This window comes from Gnatocerus cornutus, chromosome 8 (assembly GCF_029298725.1).
Source record: "Gnatocerus cornutus isolate USDA-ARS CGAHR chromosome 8, icGnaCorn1.1, whole genome shotgun sequence".
Classification (NCBI taxonomy): domain Eukaryota; kingdom Metazoa; phylum Arthropoda; class Insecta; order Coleoptera; family Tenebrionidae; genus Gnatocerus; species Gnatocerus cornutus.
This window is the reverse complement of record NC_142240.1, coordinates 12957389-12978330: the sequence shown is the minus strand read 5'-3', so window position 1 is coordinate 12978330 and position 20942 is coordinate 12957389. Positions and strand designations below refer to the sequence as shown.

The 20942-nt window shown below is 37.8% G+C and overlaps 4 protein-coding genes across 7 annotated transcripts; all 4 read left to right on the top strand.

Annotated features, from left to right (window-relative positions):
- Positions 1–394: 394 nt before the first annotated feature.
- On the top strand, positions 395–2623 carry LOC148169963 (putative lipid scramblase CLPTM1). The gene is made up of 2 exons (XM_088043803.1): positions 395–623; positions 675–2623. Exons 1-2 carry the CDS (start codon positions 540–542, stop codon positions 2379–2381), a joined length of 1791 nt encoding a protein of 596 aa, XP_087899929.1. The 5' UTR covers positions 395–539; the 3' UTR covers positions 2382–2623.
- A 421-nt stretch (positions 2624–3044) lies between these two features.
- Glyp (glycogen phosphorylase) lies at positions 3045–7891 on the top strand. Of its 2 annotated transcripts, XM_088043799.1 has the most exons (5): positions 3045–3296; positions 3351–3601; positions 5227–5755; positions 5805–7411; positions 7457–7891. In XM_088043799.1, exons 2-5 carry the CDS (start codon positions 3359–3361, stop codon positions 7625–7627), a joined length of 2550 nt encoding a protein of 849 aa, XP_087899925.1. In that variant the 5' UTR covers positions 3045–3296; positions 3351–3358; the 3' UTR covers positions 7628–7891. The 2 variants fall into 2 exon arrangements, with proteins under 2 accessions (XP_087899925.1, XP_087899924.1); XM_088043798.1 differs by having other exon boundaries at positions 3045–3601.
- A 1769-nt stretch (positions 7892–9660) lies between these two features.
- On the top strand, positions 9661–12180 carry LOC148169961 (uncharacterized). The gene is made up of 2 exons (XM_088043350.1): positions 9661–10036; positions 11591–12180. The coding sequence occupies exons 1-2, from the start codon at positions 9706–9708 to the stop codon at positions 12106–12108; spliced, it is 849 nt and encodes a 282-aa protein (XP_087899476.1). The 5' UTR covers positions 9661–9705; the 3' UTR covers positions 12109–12180.
- Positions 12181–18447: 6267 nt separating this feature from the next.
- Positions 18448–19823, top strand: LOC148169960 (uncharacterized). Of its 3 annotated transcripts, XM_088043874.1 has the most exons (4): positions 18448–18538; positions 18620–18705; positions 18808–19630; positions 19722–19823. In XM_088043874.1, exons 1-4 carry the CDS (start codon positions 18536–18538, stop codon positions 19821–19823), a joined length of 1014 nt encoding a protein of 337 aa, XP_087900000.1. In that variant the 5' UTR covers positions 18448–18535. The 3 variants fall into 3 exon arrangements, with proteins under 3 accessions (XP_087900000.1, XP_087899999.1, XP_087899998.1); XM_088043873.1 differs by having other exon boundaries at positions 18620–19630; positions 19725–19823; XM_088043872.1 differs by having other exon boundaries at positions 18620–19630.
- Positions 19824–20942: the final 1119 nt, after the last annotated feature.

Below are 20942 nucleotides of genomic sequence, written 5' to 3'. Positions count from 1 at the left end.
GAAATCATCTGAGGGAGCTTTTCGTTAATGTTTTTCCAATTGAACAAACAACAGAGACGTAACGGAAAAATTGGAACCCGCCTAAATCCAGATCTCAGTTTCTCTTAACTTTGTAAAAGAAGTAGTCTTCAGACAGAAGAATCAATATAATAACGTTTGTAACTGCTTACTTTGAATACTAGGTAATTTAAATGTCTATTTTGGAAGATTTTCCTGGCGCATCCACCAAATTTGACCATTTTATTTTGAGCAGTTTTTTTATAAATGTGATCTAAAACCGAGTGAAAATCAGATCCAAACAAATATTAGCAAAACGAAACGGTTTTTAATAAACTTTTTCGTAATTTATTTGGTTTTAGTCCGCCCCTGTCCTCGATCCAGGGTCAATTTCGCAGCTGACGTAAGAGGTTGGTACCCCTGCGTGACATAACCTATTTCGTTACCAACTTCACGGAATTCAAACGAAAAGTCATTTCATTTCGTTCATGTGATGTGGTCAAGCAATTAGCAAAATTTTAAAATAATAAAACAATCGCAAAATGAGTGAACCGCAAAGTGAAAATAACCCGTCGAGCAACGGGGAAGTGGCGAAACCAAACGAAAACCAACCTACAGAAAATGCTGTAAGTACAAATCAATAATTCCAAAATTTTCAACTAAAAGTGAAATTGTAGCAACAAGCCCAGCGTCAGCCAACACGGATGGAGTCCTTCTTCGCATTGACCAAATCGTTGATTATTCGCGCTTTGATAATTTATTTTATCACGTCATTCTTCCGGAAGCCTGCGCCACCTCAAACTAACAATTCAGGAGTTGCCACACCGACGTTTACTGCAAGGAATATCTTCCCAGAGGGTACACCTCTAACGTTACATGTTTATCTAACTGAGAGTGAAGACATTGAAAATTTTGATCCTGATGAGCTCTTCTGGTACAAGGATAATCTCATTTATGGCGATTGGACTTCAGGGGCTGGTACTGACGGGTCGTATTTCGTGGAGAAGAACATTACCATTACCGATAACTTGAAGAATAACGGCTCTCTTTATTTACACGCGTTTGTGACTAAAAGAGGTGAGAGTCCCAATCCTAAGGCCAGTAACTATGGGAAAAACCAAATGACGCGCGTCACTAAACAGTTGAATAAGTACAAGAAGTTGAAGAATAGTGGTACTAAGAATCTTCTGACTGGAACCAGCGAGAAGGCGGAAGTTGAAGATGGGAAAATAATCTCACATTGGCATCCTAACTTTACTTTAAATCTAGTCACTGATCAAACTGCTTGGACCTATGGGGGCGTCCCAGCACCTTTAGACCAATTCATCAAGTTTACAGCAGATGGTAAATTCTACAAACCGGTTCTCTACGCTAACGATTTTTGGAACATGGCTCGCGATTATCATCCTTTGAATGAAAGCCTTCATCTGCGCGTTTTATTCCAGCCTTTGAGTCTTTTCAAGTGGCAATTATACGCCGCTCAAAGTATGAGACAGATGTGGAATGTCTGGGGCGACAAAGAGGGTGAATCAGATGAGGAACAAGATACTTTGAAGGAAACTCTTATGGATACCAATCCGTATCTCTTGGGAATTACAATCATGGTTTCTATCCTACATTCCGTTTTTGAGTTGCTCGCATTTAAGAATGATATTCAATTTTGGAACAATCGTAATTCTTTGGAGGGTCTTTCTGTTCGTTCCGTCTTTTTCGGGGTCTTTCAGTCTCTAGTCGTGCTACTCTATGTCCTCGATAACGAAACGAACACCCTCGTCAGAGTCAGCTGCTTTATCGGACTAGGAATCGAAATGTGGAAAATCTACAAAGTCGTGGACATCAAATTCGAAAACGGCCGTATTACGTTCAAGGACAAAGGCTCGTACGTGGAAAGTAGTACCAAACAATACGACAACTTAGCATTTAAGTATTTATCGTGGGTTTGTTTCCCACTTCTGGTGGGTTACAGTATTTACGCTTTATTCTATCTAGAACACAAAGGCTGGTACTCGTTTGTTCTGGATTTACTGTACGGATATTTGTTGACTTTCGGGTTTATAATGATGACGCCACAACTCTTTATCAACTATAAACTAAAATCCGTTGCACACCTCCCTTGGCGCATGTTAACTTACAAATTCTTGAATACATTCATAGACGACATGTTCGCCTTTGTTATAAAAATGCCAACAATGTACCGAATAGGATGCTTCAGAGACGACATTGTCTTTCTCATATTCCTCTACCAAAGATGGATTTATCCCGTCGATAAATCGCGAAAGAACGAATTTGGTTACAGCGCCGAAGGAGAAGAAAAAGCAATCGAAGGAACAGAAAAAGCAATCGAAGCACAGCAACCAAGCGAAGAACCTAAGAAAACTAAATAAATTCTGTTTATTATAAATTTTTTGTAAAGATGCTATTTAATTGTTTATATTTGATTTGTTTTTTATCATGTAAAGTGATGTCTTTCAGTAGTTAATTGTGCAGGTGTGAAATTTTTTATCTTGGACTGTAGATTCTGTACGGAGCTATAGACTGAGCCGAGTATTTCTTATTATGAGCCTGTATGTTATACATGTTGTGGATATATTTGAAGAAAATTTTGAAAATAGAAACCAAGAGTTAGTTCGGCTTTTTTCTTTTTCTTAAATTGGAGAACCGCGGGCAGAGCGGGAGGCCCAGATTCTAATTGGAATGGAGCTGCTAAGGAGCCAAGAATAAACGGGAGGGAAGAGCCTCCGGAAATGAGGTCAGTAGGTAAATGAATAATTTTTTTCTAGCATTCAAATTCTTCACCAAATTTTAGAACTTCGGTTCTTTTAGCTTAAACTTTTGAAGGCCCCGTTTTCTATATTACCTTTTCTGACCCTGTGCTAATCTCAGAATCTCCAAACGAAACAAAAAAAAAGCAATAATCGTAAAGTAATTCGTGTGTTTGTCATGATAATCCGGAATAATTAGATGATCCAGTTTACGCCAATGCAGTGCTAGACAATCTACTGATAACGCCCAACTACATCCTCGTCGTTCCTCAGTCCTAAAAATAATCTACTGGTTGACAATTCACGCCTTTCACGCTACATTTTCATGTGGACTTCGAATGTTCTGGTATCTAATCAGGACTAGATCAATATTTCGCGTATCATCTCCCACGTGAATAAGCAACGTTCACTTTTACGATTTACAAAGAGAAAAATTTGTCCTGCCCGTACGACATTTCCAGCTGTTTTATGTTTACAAACGCGCGTTTGCGCATTTATTCCGTTATTCCACAAGGTGACCTCCACATTCATTTTCAAGTAAGTAAAGCCGGCGAAGCGACCTCAAACTCATTTCTTTCGGTCGCCTTCAAGAAGTCAACATGTCCATCCCTCAATCGGACAGCGAAAGAAGAAAACAAATCAGTGTCCGAGGAATCGCTCAACTTGATGATGTGAACGAAATTAAGAAGACCTTCAATAGACATCTTCATTATACTTTGGTCAAAGATAGAAATGTTGCGACCGCAAGAGATTATTACATTGCTTTGGCTCATACGGTGAAGGACCATTTGGTCTCGAGATGGATCAGAACTCAGCAGCATTATTACGAAAAGGATCCCAAGGTGAGAGAAATTTTGAGGGTGAAAATTTTTTTATTTGGAATTTTAAATTTGGCTTTTAATCCTAAAAGGATAAAGGTCAGAGTTTTATTTTTGTTTTATCGGCCAACAATGAATTTTATCTCGATTGATACCAATTTAATAACTTAATTTAAGTGAATGAACCCGTTTGTAAAAGTTGACGGTGTTCAATTGAATTCTGATTGTCTGGAACGAAGGTCAATTTTTCGAAATTGAATGGGGCGTTCGTTCCAAACTGCGTTGTTCCAACAGTCGGAAAATTTTCCAAAATATTTATTGTTAAAATCTAAAACGCATCGGCCGAAGTTTATTTTTAGCGCTTCCCGCAGTTCCGAGAGTGATATAAACTGGCAAAATTGTAATACTAAAATTTATTTTGGATGCTCTCTTGTTGCTGCACGTGTTTCAGTTAGAAAATGAAATGTTTCAGTGTTAAATGATGCCAAATAAAAAAAATGCGACATATTGTACATCTAAAATAGTCATCGCATCATTGTTTTATAAAAATATTATTACGAATTTATTATTCTGCTAACAAAAAAAAGTTTAATACACCGAAGTCCAAAAAGGAGAAAAAACGCGTGGGTAGAACTAATCCGCGTTAAGTTCAAATAGATAGTGGCGTATCAATAAAAGCAATAAATTGATATGTTTACAGACGTAAATATCTATATTATTCAATTTCACTGTCTTGCAATTTTTCATACTTGATAGGTCGTTACATGAATTTTTCCGTGGAATTTTTCGCCGGAAAAAAATTAAATTTAAAATAGCTGCCAAACAAATTTTCTTAATTTTTGAAAATTATACACATAACTCAACTATGCACGAGTCTGTTGCGATCAATGACATGATTACTCGTTTGAGCTAAATTATTGAGATTATTGCTCATTGTACAGGCGAGTTATAAAGTGAAAATATTACATCGTGTTAACCGGTTCACTTTTATTCATTTTTAATGTTAATTTTTCTGATGTCATTATTACTTTTGCATTGCTTCAGTAATACTAATAAAGTTTTAATTAAAATGTCCTCACTGACCTTTCGAGTAATTTTTTTCATCTCCACTTTTTCTTTAAACAGATCTAAACAGATCAGTTTTACAGAAAAAACTCCGAAGAAGTGCAAGCTAATTTTAGCATAATTGCACATTTATATTTTATGCTTCCTTCTAAAAACTAATAATGCAGATTCTCATTTAACCTTGGCTTTGCTGCATTTTCAATGCCGTCCTCTGTTATCGCGTAGTAAACAATTATTGAGGAAAATTGCATAAGTATTTGTTTACGCAAAAAAACTAGCATTTGCAAATAGGATCATGTCACTGTAATTAAAAACTGCTACTAATTCTTTAAATCCAATTTGATGCTATTTATGAACTGGTAAATGCGTTTGATGGCGATTTTATGCAGATAACTGATCGAAGCGTCTCCTTGAACTAAATTTGGACATTCTAGTTCTATTAGTGACTATTTTTCTTACGCTTTATCTAAGTGCACCAAGTCATCGAAGGATTGCGAATTACATAACACGTGCGTTCACTTTTTTGTTGTTTCCAGAATTAGGTTTAAACGTCAATAAATTGAAGTTAATTGAAACTATTTCAGAGGGTCTATTACCTCTCGTTGGAATTCTACATGGGCCGCACCCTTCAAAACACAATGATAAACTTAGGCATCCAAACCTCAGTCGACGAAGCTCTCTACCAACTCGGTCTAGACATCGAAGAACTTGAAGAATTAGAAGAAGACGCGGGTTTAGGCAACGGCGGTCTCGGTCGCCTCGCTGCTTGTTTCCTCGACTCCATGGCCACTCTAGGCATGGCAGCTTACGGTTACGGAATTAGATACGAGTATGGAATTTTCGCCCAGAAGATAATCAACGGGGAGCAACAAGAAGAACCAGACGATTGGCTCAGATTTGGAAATCCGTGGGAGAAAGCGAGGCCTGAATACATGTTACCGGTCAATTTTTACGGTAATGTGATTGACACCCCGAATGGAAAAAAATGGGTTAACACCCAAGTTGTCTTTGCTTTACCTTACGATAATCCGATCCCCGGTTACAATAATAACGTTGTTAACACTTTGAGGTTGTGGTCTGCCAAGTCCCCCGTCGATTTCAACTTGAAGTTCTGTGAGTTATCTATAGACTGTAAAGATCTTTTTTTAATTGTTTTTTTTAGTTAATGATGGCGATTATATTCAGGCTGTGCTCGATCGGAACTTGGCTGAAAACATATCAAGGGTTTTGTACCCCAACGACAATAATTTCGGTGGTAAAGAGCTGCGTCTTAAACAGGAATACTTCATGTGTGCTGCAACTCTACAAGATATTATCCGTCGATTTAAAGCGGCGAAATTCGGTACTCGTGAAGCCACAAGAACGAATTTCGATTTATTACCTGATAAAGTCGCTATTCAACTCAACGACACTCATCCGTCCTTAGCCATTCCAGAATTAATGAGGGTCCTTGTGGATATTGAGGGTCTTCCTTGGAATAAAGCATGGGACGTTACAGTCAAAACGTGCGCTTATACCAACCATACAGTTTTACCCGAAGCCTTAGAGCGGTGGCCTGTTGATATGCTGCAGAACATTCTTCCACGGCACCTTGAGATTATCTACCATATCAACCACATCCATCTTGAGAACGTCCTGAAAAAATGGCCAGGAGATATGGACAGAATGAGGCGCATGTCTCTAATCGAAGAAGAAGGTGGGAAGCGTGTTAACATGGCGCACTTATCCATTGTGGGTTCCCATGCGGTTAACGGAGTGGCTAGAATCCACTCAGAGATCATCAAAAGTGACTTGTTTAAGGATTTCTACGAACTCAGTCCAGAGAAGTTCCAGAATAAGACTAATGGAATCACTCCTAGAAGATGGCTCTTGTTGTGTAACCCCGGCCTGAGCGACGCAATCTCTGACAAAATCGGCGAGGATTGGATCGTCCACCTCGACGAACTCCAGAAGCTTAAACAATGGGCGAAAGATCCTTCCTTCCAACGAATCGTAATGAAAGTAAAGCAAGAGAACAAACTCAAACTTGCTCAACTGATCGAGAAAGATTACGGTATTAAGATCAACCCCGCGTCCATGTTCGACATTCACGTCAAACGCATTCATGAGTACAAGAGACAACTTCTTAACTGTCTTCACATCATCACTTTGTACAACAGAATCAAGAAGAACCCTGCAGCTAAGTTCACTCCACGCACTGTAATGATTGGCGGAAAGGCAGCGCCAGGGTATTACACCGCTAAGAAAATCATCAAACTCATCAACTACGTGGCTAACGTAATAAACAATGACCCCATCGTTGGTGATAAACTAAAAGTGATTTACTTGGAGAACTACCGAGTCACTCTTGCTGAGAAGATAATTCCCGCCGCTGACCTCAGCGAACAGATTTCCACAGCTGGAACCGAAGCATCAGGTACTGGTAACATGAAATTCCAGCTGAATGGAGCTCTGACGATTGGTACCCTCGATGGCGCCAACGTGGAAATGGCCGAAGAAATGGGACGAGAGAACATATTCATCTTCGGGATGACCGTTGAAGAAGTCGAAGCTTTGAAGAAGAAAGGTTACAACGCGTATGATTACTACAACGCGAATCCAGAGCTGAAACAAGTCGTGGATCAAATCCAAAATGGATTTTTCAGTCCGAATAATCCCGATGAGTTTAAAGATCTCGCTGATATTTTGCTTAAGTATGATAGGTTTTACTTGTTTGCTGATTACAATGCGTATATTAAGAAGCAGGATGAAGTTAGCAGCGTCTATGAGGTGAGTTTTGTGAAGAAAGTGTAGTTGTGATGATATTTTTTTCAGAATCAATGTAAATGGATTGAAATGGCGATCAATAACATCGCTACTTCTGGAAAGTTCTCCAGTGACCGCACCATCATTGATTATGGAAGGGAAATTTGGGGAATTGAAGCGAGTTATGAAAAGCTACCAGCTCCACACGAACCGAGAGAATTAGCTCTCAAAGATGCCTAAATTAGGATTAATTAGTTCATTTTATATTTCCCAAGAGGAAAGTGATAATGTCGTTGAGACTCATAGTTAAAGAGTATTCATGTTGACAAAATTATTGTTAATTGTGCCAAAATTGTCTCTCTTGGTTTTTTTCATTCGCTTTGCCAAAGTATATTTTTGGAAGCTCTCCTTGATTTGTATTGTTAAATGTCTAGAGGTTATTGTATTACGAATTTTAATAAAGGAAAGTCGTTTTGATCTTTAACGACTTATACAAAGATCTGATTTATTGTTTTTATTGACTTAATATAAAAAACTTATGAAATCGAGCGGTGTTATTTTTTGGGTTGTCACCATTTCTAGTTCTTATTCTTGTTTTAGTCGCCATGTCTTTCCCGTGAAATTCTCTTGCTTTCTGACAATATTCTTAGATTTCTGTGCAGGTTTTAATTCATTTTTGACCGTGTCTTTATCTCCTCGTCAATTTCGCATTTATCCATTCTTTCTTTTCCTATACTTTTGCTTATAATTTAAAACTTGCGATTCCAAAAAAAGGTAGAACCCTTCAATTATGTTTAGAGCGTGTTCAATACAACGAGAGATGGCAACACTTTCATGAAAATATTTTTTTTTCTAAAGATAATTCGTCCATATGGTCAGTGCTTTTTCCCGTCTTCATTTTTAGCTTTAACAATAATAATAATCGCAGTAAATTTTTGTTTTTGTGGTCAAAGTCTTTGTGGGCATTAACATTGTTTAATTTTTGTCTTAATAATAAAATACATTGAACTTAAGTTTTGTGTGGGTTTTTTTACAGTTTAATCTCCAGAGTAAGGTCGTACTAATAAATTTCTTTCCTCTTCAAATATTCAAAGCTTCAACTAAATTAAATATAAATAAATTTTTATGGAGAAAACAAAAAGGTTTGATAACAGTACCGGTATTTAGATAGATAAACTAATGTTCTAAATTAATTAGTTAGTTTTTTTTTGTATATAAAAGGTTCTTTTTTTAGTTGTGGAAAATCGATACGGTTTTACTGCGACTGTTGGAATTCTATCCTATCTAATCAGATAAATTGAGTAATAACAACCTAAAGAGCAGGTCTGTTCTGATCGTTTAATATCCCAACAGTCATTATGTGACAATAATCAGTTTTTCCGCTATGTTGGTGCAAACACTTCCGTTCAAATTCACTGAAAAAGCGTATGAATGAACACGCTAATTTTCACGCACATGTTATGCAAAATTAATCATGGGATTCCTTTCAAATACCGGAATTTCTAGGAATATTAATTGGGTTAAACGAAATGAATTGGAATTTGTTCCAGTTTTCCCAATTTTAATCATCCACTATTGTTAAATTTTTGCACGCAAATTTCCGTCTTAAAATCGGATACATTAATTTAATTACGAAAGTACGCAGTTTCGTTGACATTCACATTTTCTTTACTGTCTCAGCATTCTCTTTGGGATTTCACCACGAATAATCAAAGACAGTGAACTGAAAGAAACAGCTTCACATTGATGGATACACTCCCTGAGGCTCATGAATGACTGTTTTTCATTTGAGGGTTTTTCTTTTCCAATTTTTTTCGTCCACCTATAATGTAATTTGAATAGTAACATTTCATCTTTTATTTTGCGACGTAAATGCGATGTGACAAAGACGCCGGAAAATTATGACATGAAAAATAAAGTTGCGGACATGAACTTGACTTTCACCGCGTGGGACGAAGATAATGACGTTAGAAGTGACATCGTTTTAATTTTATTTCTTCAGAGCCGCGTCATCTCTCCCAACAGTTTTTCTGTGGAATCTCATAAAAGAAATAATGGCCATTGCTCAGCTTCACAAAGCCACAATTACATGGCGATTTCACAAAATGAACCTTGACCTGGCTACTTCCTCTACCTAAAAACCACACAGAATCCATCGGCCTTGCTTTATGAATCACGATTTCCCGATATTCTGATTGATGGAGCCATCGTCCTGATGTCCGTGGACTTCCCGTCTTGCTGTTCCTTATCTCACATGGACGCTATATTAATAAAGTTTTGCATGGTGGACTTCATTCCAGTTCGCGACATCGTGCGATATGTTCCTATCAATTTTTCTCGTTCTCTTTGCTTGTACCAATGGTGAAGTTTTAGTTGAACCAAAGTTCCAAGTGCTTACTCCTGATGAGTTAATGGTCGAAGTGCCTCATTACGAGGATAAGAAACTTGTGACTTTTCGAATTGGTGTTAGACGTGCGGGTCATGATGAAGATGATCTCGAGTTGGGTGAAAATAACGTTGATAATAACAGAGTGTTTATTTATGATCAGAGATTGAAGCTGAAGAAAGGAGACGTCGTGAATTATCTACTTGCATTTAAGGATAAAAGTGGTTATCTGGCTCAAAGTGGAAATTACTATTTTAATGGAGGTTAGCAGATTGATAGTTTGTTAATTAAGGTTGCTTCAAATGCTGGATTAAGCGTCTAACTAACAGCAGGTTGTTTAATTAGGGAGCGTGAGATGTTGGATTTGCATGAGATCATTTTAATCACAGAATCATAGAATTGATCACGAATTAAGTATAGGTACGTCACATTTTTCCTGTTTTGTCTGCAAAAATAATTATTTTTCACATGAGTGAGTCCAACGGTATTATTATGGATAACCACTGGATTTCTCAGAAACGTAAGGAGCATATTTGAAATCCGAAAACAAACAAGTTAAAGAAATTTTTAATGAATCTACGAAAATCAAAATATGAGGAATTAGAATGCATTGCTATTTAAAGAATCGAATTGACGTAAAGCCTCTCATGGATTGAATTTTAGGAATTTCGAAAATACAAATACGAAGTTATTATTTAAATGCGTGTCATACAAGAGCAATCAAAAGGAAAAGAAAAAGAAATAAAACTAAGAAAAAGAAGACTTAACACTTGAAAATGAAACTGACCTGAAGAGTTTAAACTCAATGTGATTGATGATGTAGATTTTTTTTTTGCATGCGTGGGCTTGGAAGAAAAAACCAAATCTCAGTGTGGTGTAGTTAAAATTTTTTTGCTGCCTATGTAACAATCCGCTTTTTATTCTCCGCGCGTTGCCGCCGCCGTCGCGACGCAAAAAACGTGTTATTTCCACGAACTTTTAACTACATATTTCGTTTGTTGTGTTTATGACGAAAATTAATGTCCCACTGCAAAATTGTTTCACATAACCATAAAAACTTTACCGTATGATTTACCGTTTGAAAGCGTCTAACTTTTTTCGCATAAATCTAAATAATTCTGATGATGCTCAGGTAGAAAGATACATTTTAAATGAAAACAAACACTCGCCGTACCTGTAAATACAAGCGTGGGTTCATTCAGTGTCGCTCCGAAATTAAATTACCGTAATCGATATTCACATCGTCTAGTCTTTATTTGTTGAATCGATTTTTGGAATTATAGTCGTGGTTAGAGGTTCATCCACATTTTCCGTGTTATTTTAGAGGGGTAGTTATCAAAAATATCAAAAATTAATTAGAATGTGGCGTGTGAGGAACTTCCGTTTGTTGTTGTTTATTATCTGTGTGTTTAGAAAACACTTTGTAATGACCGTGTGGGTGTGACAAATATTTTGTGGGAAATTAATGGCGTCAGAATAAGCTGTGTTCGATTGACAATTTTATGAATAGAATATTTCAACTTGGATGGCAAAGGTTTAATTTACATATTTATTAAATTTCACAGCTTTGTGTCAATGTTTGATGAGATAACAAGTGATTTTTGTTGAAAATTTGCCACTAAAAATGCCTCAATGGATATTTTTTCAAAATTATCAGAAATCCATTAACATTTTCCACCCATTATCTATTTAGCGCTTGAGGCATCTTCATTATTAATTGGATATGGAAATACCAAATGGATCCTGATTGACTAAGCATACACTAACTTCATTACTAAAATTGTATTAAAATTTCTACATTTTTCTTCATATTTCAGCTTACTACAAGAAACCTTTCGCCCGTCGGCAACGCCTCCGCCGCCACTTAAGTTCAACTGAAAAGCAACAAGAAAACACAGTAACAGAAAAACTCCAAGAAAACATGGACGAGGCGGAAGAGTTCGATCCGACAGCTCCACGTTTTGGAGGTGGCTACCACCCTCACCACCACTGGCATCGTCGAGGTCCCGGTTTTAACCCTTTTGGGCCTCCCAGACCGTATCCAGGTTTCCCTCCACAGAATGGTGGCGGTGGTCCTCCTTTCGGTAATCCCGGTTTTGGGAACCCAAATTTTGGTGGTCCCAATTTCGGTGAGGATTGTAATCATGGCCAGGATGGACGTTATGTGGAAAAGTGGAGGAGCAGCACCACGGCGCCAGTGACGCCTCTAAATTTTGATTTGGAGATGCATTGTCGAATTTGTAACAGTCAGTTGGAGAGAGGCGTGGGAGTAACTAGGCGAACGACGACCACGACGGAAGATACTCCGGACATAGATATTAGGTTTGCTGATTGAGTTTGTCCTCAGATATTTTTTATTGTAATTACGTGGTGAGAAATAAATTAGAACATTTTTATTTACACGGAATCACGTCTTTTTATAAATCCTAAAGCCGGAGCTTAAGTCTAAAGTATCTCCTTCGGATGTTCTCAATTCTAAAAATAGAACAGAATACATTTATCATCTTCGAAAGCCATAACACCTCCGACCCACGACATACATGTTTATACCCTTTCTGTATGCGCTAATAAATCTAAAATGTGGCTGTTTAAAACCACCCCCTGCACTTTATTACTATTTCATAAATGTTAGTTACGCTAAGTGAATCCATCAGCGATTTTGACCTTTCCCCCGCGTCCACGTCTGTTATTGCAAAGCTTGTTTCGTGAATCAATCAAATATAAATTTATTATTGAGCGTTTTTTATTTGTGGTATGAAAACGTGGTGATGAAGCGACCGACGCTTTGGGATTAAAGTGATAATATGAAAAACACCAGAGTTTGCTTGTTATTAGCATCCTGGGAATTAATTTTGCAGTGGTATCGATTTGCAGAAAGAATTTTTGTTTTTTATGCAGTTCTAATTATCACGGATGATATTTGACGTTATTTCACGAACAAATAATTTTGTTTAATTAGTATTCTCGTGCTCTCCGTCGCATCAATCTCCCTCACATCAGGGTCATGTTGACATGATATTGTGACCGCAACAATTGATCAATTATCAAGCACTGACCTAACCAAAGAACTCCATTGTTCGCTCATTTTTATGTAACTTTATCTCGAGTCTCTTAGTTACAACTGACGCCAAAAAAAATGAGGAAGATCAAAGGGTGAACTAATTAGTTTTTTCGTCGAACCATTAAGATATCGGTCTTCAGACTGTTGGGAACCGCTGATTTCCCCTTATCCCCACTTTTGCGCGTCTCATGACATCGTCACTCCCTCTCCACTGCAGTCTATTTTTAGAACCTCCACCCCTTTGCCGAATTTCATTCAAGGGTCACAGGACGATGGGTTACATCCCCAATACGGCCAGGAACTAGATCATTCTTTCTTTTTTCCGATAGGTGCCAAGTTTTCTTACTTCGTAACTACCAGCGCTTTATTAAACGTCCTTCGTTCAATTTTCATGTAATTTGGTCAATTTTTTAAAAGGGACGTATTGCGGGAGGACGGAATTTGACGAAAAACATGAAAAATAGTTGTGGTCTGGAGGCTAACTTTTATCTGTAGAGTTTAATTGCGAAACATTTTAATTGCACTCACAAATTAAAATGATTGATTAAAACTTTTGAAACTTAGATAAAAGCATTTGTTCAATTGTCGTTACAGCGGTAAACTTCTAAACTCTAATGATCCTTTCACGCATGGTAATAAATTTAGTTACAAACTGCCTGAGTCTGTTAATTGTTTAGAGTGTCAGTTTTGTATTATTTTTGCTCAAATCTTTCGCTGAGGTGGCAGAATTTCCTCAATTTAAATAGTGCTAACTAGCATATAAAATAAAATGAGTGAACTGTTTGCTTTGATGAATAAAAGCTCTCCGGGCGCTGAAAAACGCAATATTTTGCTGTTGATTCAGGAGACAAAAAGAGTGGGCGCTCGCCGTCGCTGCGGGCCATGAAAACGGCTCCAGTCAGTCGCGCCGTTGCAGAAATTCGGAGGTGCTTAAATTCCCAACTATTTTTAACCGAATTAACTTTTCCATCCTTTAATAAAAATTCCTGGAAGTCCTCCCATCGATCGTCCCTCATGAAAAAATAACGAAGATCCACAGGTATTTACGCTGAATCAATATAATATGGGGAAAAACGTGATAGTGAACTTTAACCTTTCGTCTAGTTCCAAGAAGGCTGAAATTGGGCAGTGCATTGCACTGCACCTGGCTCTTTTCCAGTTCTTTGAAGCGGTTTTGACTGTTGTTTTTAGGGGAGACAGTGAGGCCGTAAAGACCGCAGTGGTGTCTGGCCCGCCCCTGCCTATCGAGCAGGCCCGGGATTGCGGGGGCGTCAGCTACGTCTGGGGCTCCCCGCATTGCTGCTGTGCCCTTTGAGGCCGCTTTTGCCGAAATATTGCAGTTTGTGCGTGGGAGAGTTCTAAGAATTTATCCACTTGTTCCGGGTATCACCCGGCGCATCCACCATTATTTTGATGTCCTAAAGGGCTATAACTTTACACCCACGCAGGAGATGTTACAACTATGTCTTCTTTTATCTTATTTTAACACGTTGTGGGCTTTCAAGAAAAGATAATTGAAAATTATATCACGAATTTTAGATGCAGGGGGTGTTCTTAATCCTTAAGTGCATGACTTGTTTTAATCATTTAAAGCATAAATCTACATTATAAGCTGAAGTGTAAACTTTCCGTAAGTCAACAATTAAACAAGCGGCTTTGTCTCGAGCTCTTTTATGGGTTATTGAACTTCTACACAAACGACAAGCTTGTTAAAGAACAAAAAGGCGCGAACCGCTTAATGTGGACAAAACAACCATTTTTTGGCAAAGTTTAAAAGTTTTCTATTCACCTAAATAACACAACTAGGTCACAGACTGATAAACAACTTCACAACACTTTGGTAAATTAATTAGTTCTCTAAAGAAAACGTTTAGTTTATAACGCTAATTGTTAATTAATCAAACGTTTTATTATTCAGCAGGTGATCCGACAGAGCTCGATTATCGAAAAACTTTATAGAATTTTTAATCTCGAAACTACTCAATTATTTTTGGGACTGAAACCTTCCAGTTCAATTTGAATTTCTTGTCTGGGAATGACACCTCAATATTTGTTTTTTAATCATCACGAACCTGCGGAATTCAAAAAGAGACAAATTACAAGCCAGTGGAAGTTTCGCAAAGTCAATTATACCAGTTTGTATGCTTATTTATCAAACCGATCAATACTGTGTAAACCACATTGATAATGTAAATTTAATCTGTTAGCTTATCTAGGACTTGATTAGTCCTGCTGGAGATTAGTTTCTGTCTGGAAACTGTTTTGACATATTCGAGAACAGGCATCGGAGACACGAAAAAAAGGACTATTAATATAAAAGCATTACAAGATTGCGTTTAAATTTAGTATCTATTGTGACCTAACAGTAATAATTAATGCGCGCGACATGATTGATGAGGAAAGATTCAACGAAATATCTCCCATTTTCCAGATAATTCAGTCCCTCAGCTTCCAAAAATTAAAAACTGTTCCATACGTGACCTGAATATTACGATTTTTCTCTGTACAATTACCATATCGGCGTCTTGTGTTCAAAATGTTCGCATTCCAGACATGTAAGGGTGGGCGTCGTGACGTCAAAGCGAGCGTCGGTTGAATGTTGATCCAAGATTTTTATTAAAATTACAAGAAGAAAGAGATACCCGAATCATGTCAGGATCGAGTTTGAACATGAATGAAACAATACACACCCTTCTGTTTACTACAGTCCAACACCACACCTGGAATTTCCGGGAAAAGCGAACTTAATTACTGGATTGCCCGGCTTTATTTATTCATAAAGGTGTATTGCGTCACTAATTTGTTGTATAACAGAAGCAAGGGGGCAGGGGATTCGTATTTTCGGTGTTTGTGTTGTGGAGCGATCAAATTGACGATGGTTTACGTAATGTTTGCGTAACAATTGATTAATATCGTACTTAAATGGCGTCATTCCAAGTAAATTATCGCTTATAGGAAATCGAACGAGTGACTTTTGTGCGCGAAATGCAATTTCTTATTGAATTCTTCCAACCACTGGGAAGTGACGGAAGAATCCTTTAGAGACGGAAATAAAATCGCTTAAAAATGTATAACGTTATTGCACAACATCTTAAAGTGTCATACACACGTGTTAAAAAATTCATTTATTTACTTATTTATCAATTATAATCGATTTTACTGGAATTGGCATGTATGAACAAACCGCAATTTCTTGGCGTCACTGCTTCTTGGACATCGTTAAATATAATCTATTGATAACGATAAAGTTATTACTGGACAATCTTAATGCTACTGCTTCGCTGATTTAGCATTTTCTACAAGTAGGGACCCAAAACATAAAATATTATGGATCAGCGATAGCAAACTTCCACGCTTGTCCACATAAACTGACTTGCAACTTCAAAAAACAAAGATTGACTACAATGAACTTCAAGCTCTCTAAATACTTAAAATTGTGACACAAAGTAAGGTCTGCATTGTTTTTTTGAAAGGTCACCGAGTTGTAAACCCGACAGTAATGAAAATCTGTTACTCCTCATCAAAAGAATCATGAAATTGTGAAGCTTTGTCAAAAGGTCAGCAGGATTTACAAAATGGAGTTTTGGTTTTTAGGATGTTTTCTTACAATAAGAACGAGTCGAAGAGAATTACAGTAATCTGGGGTATTGGATTTTTCCACACCACGTGCCCTCAACGATCTGATAAATTTACCGGTAACTTCCACTCTAGTTAGTCAGGGTTGTAAAACAGATCGGGTATTAATAAGAGGAATCAGTGTTCGTGGAACGCACCAATTTAACAGAAGTCGAAAGTAAACTTTTTTATTGGAGTACAAGGAAATGTAGCCGGATGATTAAAAGACGAAGAACACGACTTTATTGCACCAAAAACGGGTAGTGGAGCCAATCTGAATAAATCCGCAAAAAACACAGTGATAAACACTGTATTGTACTCTTTTTGAAGAGGTGGTCTGTTTTCACTGGTTATTTAGGAATCAATCATGCCCACGTAATTCCATTAGCCGCTGGACGAATGATTTTGTATCAAATCAGCGGTTAGTCATACATTTTAATCAGAAGTGGATCCTTGATCTCTATTTTATTTTTTTTAGCGGAGTTCATGTTTTTGTTTTAGAATTTAATGGGGCTTTGGAATTTTATGAAAATTTAACGAGCATTTCTGCAGAACTTATTGATCAGTGAGTAATGAAAGAAGCCTTCAAGTGCTGGCAATTTAGCAACATTTTTAAGGTTTTGGTTTTCAGAATTAATTTTACATTAATTAACGAAAAATTACGAAGCTAAAGGATTTCAAAAATGATGTAATAGAATCGTCCTTTAGATTAAATTCTTGGATTTTGTACTCTGAAACTCCCTAACACTTTAGAATTCCGTAAAAAAGATGAGATTTCGATTTGCTTCCTTATAAATTTAAATTTTTTGGATTACTTACGTAGCATTTCTTCTTTAAATCTGTTCAGATTTTCAATTTCCACATACTTTAGGTTCTCTGTACTCTTCAGACTGTTTTAAATTAAGGTCTTCAAGTACTTAAATTCTTTCATTATTTTGTTAGATTCCTTAGAGGTTTGATATTTTCCTAATTTATTTATATTTTCATCCCTCTTTATAAAATTCGTTTTTAATGCTTTACAGTAACCGCCTGTTTAAAGCAGTGATAAAACTCTGAAATAACACAAGATATTTATCTCATATTTAAAATATAACTCAAGAGTTTTAAGAAATATTAGCACGTGTGCTTTTTTGTTCCTCAAAGTAAACTCACAAAATTCAATCTTTATTTGCTCAGGCGTCCACTTATTCCTCTTGGTTGGAACAAGAGACTACTTTGCACATTAACAAGTTAAAAGCAAAGTCTAAACAAATTTGTCCAGATGCTATAATAAACCGAGTACACGGCTAGAATAATGAAGGTAAATCTTTCCATATTTTCAAGTCTTAAAAGCTTTACATTCATTTAATTTCCAAGAGAATTTAGTTGCAAACAAATAAACTATTCATGAGGTGGTAAAGGTCTTGCAGGCTTGGAAACTAGAACAGATTAATTCGAGATTATTTATAATAGATAACAATGTCTGGATTAATTAAGCTTCATTATTTGAATCACCGCAGGTAATAGAGTGGTGTGTTTCGCATGTGCAAGTACAAGTACTGTTTTTCCCACAGGATATGGGTCAAGTACGTCACCTATTTATGACAATGCTTATGTATCTCGACATAACTCTATCTATATCGTGATTATTTTACGCAATTGTCCGGGAAATTCTCTCCTTATTTAGAAAATGGAATAAATATTTCATTCCCTGTATCGATCCGTTTCTAACATCGATTTTGAGGGCCCTGGAGTTATGAATGGAATTGGTGTAGAGGCAAGATTTCGGCATAGCATCGTCCGGAAGTTATATGGCCTAGAAGTTCGCGCATACATAGTAACTGGATCAATAAGGCTCAAATACGGCCACCAATGGGGCGGCAGCTTGTTGAATATGCCGCCAATCATGCTCTCTTGGCGCAATTCTGTGATGCCGTCCCCACCAGTCTACAGTTCATTGATAACGTGTGGGTGCCACGAGAGGGGAAAAATTTCTTATAAATAGGGGTAGAAGCTTGAGGGAAACGCATTTTGGTGACGACGCCAGGTTGTTGTTCAACTACTGAAGAGGGATTAAAGTTTTACGCTGCAGGCGCTAATTTTAAAAATGGTAAGTTTTCGTGTTTTTTTGCTTGCAGATTAGCCACAATTTTTCGAGAGTCACGTTTTATCGAATTTTTCTTCGTTGCAGATGGCTCTCCAGATGTTGTTAATTCTTGAGGTCATTGTCATTCTTTTTTCACCATCTTCAGCGTATCCTGTTTATGGAACCAAAAGGTACGGTCGTTCATCAGTTCCGCGAGTTTCTTCTTGGGCGCCATACCAAATGGTGCGCACCCAGAGGTACCCCATAAACTACTATGAATTGTATCCTTACAGCCAAACTTATCCTGAAGACTACTACCCTCAGGAAACTTATCCAGTGTACTATCCTCCAGCCAGAACCTCCAAATACGAAGTATACCAGGCAGTCCTTCCTTATTATTACGGCGACCGATTTTTAACCCGTCCTAGTTATGGATATTATGAGAGTGACCCCACTGTGGATTTGCAAGAGGAGATGATGCAGGAAGCTGAACGGGAAGAGCGCGAGGAAGCGCAGCCCATCGGCCACGAGCTCCTCTACGAAAACGAAGACCAAACGGAAGACAATATCGACGACGTGAACGCGGCTTTTCTCCAAAATCTCATCATGTCGCAGATGTACAAAGAAGCGCTAGAGAACCAGAAGGATTACGATGACGACTACTACACGGACGAGTATGGTAAATGGGACGATATTCCGAAACAGAAATCCCATCGTAATCAAGAAGATGAAGACGTCCGCGAGCTGAAACAGCTAGTGAAGACGAAAAACAAGCCCAACGTGGAAGACGTTCACTGGTTCCAACGCAGCAACTTCAGAAACCAGAAAGAACACAATAAGAACGTGTATGCTGAAAAGAGAGACAAAAGTTTCGACAGGAAAGCGCTGGTAAAATTGACGACGACTACTCCGGCTCCCGTCTCGACTTCTTTGGCGCCAAAGCGGGACGCGAGGGGACAGAAAGAGGAGGTTTTGATGCGTCCTGCAACTCCAGTAAGGCACCCGTTTTCAAGTCCCGTGCTCGAGATGATGTCCAAGGACGAGGAGAGAAAGAGAGCACCATCCGTGTATGACACCATCAAGCACATGCTCGATATGGAAAAGAGTCTTGAAAATGTAAGTATCTCATTCATTCCGCTTCATTCAATCCATATTTGGCGGCGTGCCAACATTGGGGTAGGATTCTAAATCGATCGGTTTGTTACAGAAGTACGGGGTGGACGAAATTAGACCGCATATGAAAAAGAGGATCATCGCGAGCGAAGAGAGCCTCACTCGCCAGCTTTCGGTGCTCAAAAAGGCCCAGTAAGAGAGAGAATGATTGATCTGTTGCAACTAAGACTGAAGAATTAGTATTAATTTCGTTGTTGAAAATGTTAAGGTGATTCTTATTGGCGGGATTGTAAAGCTTCAGTTCCACTGTCATTTTCGCTTCTCGTATTCCTTCCATAATGGCTCTTTGCTGCCTGGATGTACATATACTAATACAATAACTATCGGTGTCATTCTGTATATTGCGTGTCAATTTCAATTACTCATTCCTCCGGGGTTTCGTTGACTTTTTATTTAACTGGTTCGGAAAGGAACAGGTTTGATTTGATTATTTCCCTGCTGTTAAATAAAAAGTTCCAGAGGAGACAATAATGGTTGTTTGTATGTAAGGAGATGTTTTAGATAACTCACGAAACTTGTTGTGGGCACAATAATCTTTAAATTGTTATTTTCTGCAGCAAAGTAGGCAATCACCGTTAGAGCTTTAACCATAACAGGGTCCCAGTTTGGTGGGTTTGAAGTTTTCGTTAAGGGCACAAGTTTTCCGGAGTTTATTTTGATATAATAGGCAGAACCGGGTCATAGAGGGGCGTACAGAAGCGCAGAGAATGCCTATTATACTTCTTCACATTGCAGACGCAATCTGTGATACAGAGAACAAGGACTGTGCTTATTACAGTAGTCTCATTGTCGCAAATTTGATGTCCCAATCTAGCTCAGTGTCGCCACACGCGATTTCGGTGTTTTTACAGTGGCACAAATTTTCATCTCTATAACAATAGAAGAAACTGTGTTGTTGGGAATTTCTCGAGCTCTTCCATAAAGGCGCTTTCAGTCGATCAGTGCAAATGCTTGCTGGTCTTTGCAGCATTAGAAGCTTGTCTATTTTTTTAATAGATATTCATAGAGAATGTATATTTTTGCCGGATATTTTCCTCCCGGCTTATTTTTCTCGAAATTTTCCGGTCTGGTTCTGCTCGCCCAGAGTCAATTCCGCGACATATCAGTCATTTTGAAGTCAGAAGCAGAGAACCAGAGGAAAATTTCGATCACTCAATCAAAAATTTGGTAGTACCTAACGGCGTAGAAGCTGCTTCTCGTCATATTATTGACAAATTTTGTTTCATCTTCTTCTATTTTCCTGTAAATCTGTAGG

Bases quoted from the DNA above. Each gene is read 5' to 3' on its own strand.
- LOC148169963 (XM_088043803.1), top strand. From the start codon at position 540: ATGAGTGAACCGCAAAGTGAAAATAACCCGTCGAGCAACGGGGAAGTG. The intron at 624-674 runs GTAAGTACAAAT...GTGAAATTGTAG, and splicing joins ACCAACCTACAGAAAATGCT to CAACAAGCCCAGCGTCAGCC.
- Glyp (XM_088043799.1), top strand. From the start codon at position 3,359: ATGTCCATCCCTCAATCGGACAGCGAAAGAAGAAAACAAATCAGTGTC. The intron at 5,756-5,804 runs GTGAGTTATCTA...TGTTTTTTTTAG, and splicing joins CGATTTCAACTTGAAGTTCT to TTAATGATGGCGATTATATT. The intron at 7,412-7,456 runs GTGAGTTTTGTG...TATTTTTTTCAG, and splicing joins AAGTTAGCAGCGTCTATGAG to AATCAATGTAAATGGATTGA.
- LOC148169961 (XM_088043350.1), top strand. From the start codon at position 9,706: ATGTTCCTATCAATTTTTCTCGTTCTCTTTGCTTGTACCAATGGTGAA. The intron at 10,037-11,590 runs GTTAGCAGATTG...TTCATATTTCAG, and splicing joins AAATTACTATTTTAATGGAG to CTTACTACAAGAAACCTTTC.
- LOC148169960 (XM_088043872.1), top strand. The intron at 19,631-19,721 runs GTAAGTATCTCA...GGTTTGTTACAG, and splicing joins TGGAAAAGAGTCTTGAAAAT to AAGTACGGGGTGGACGAAAT.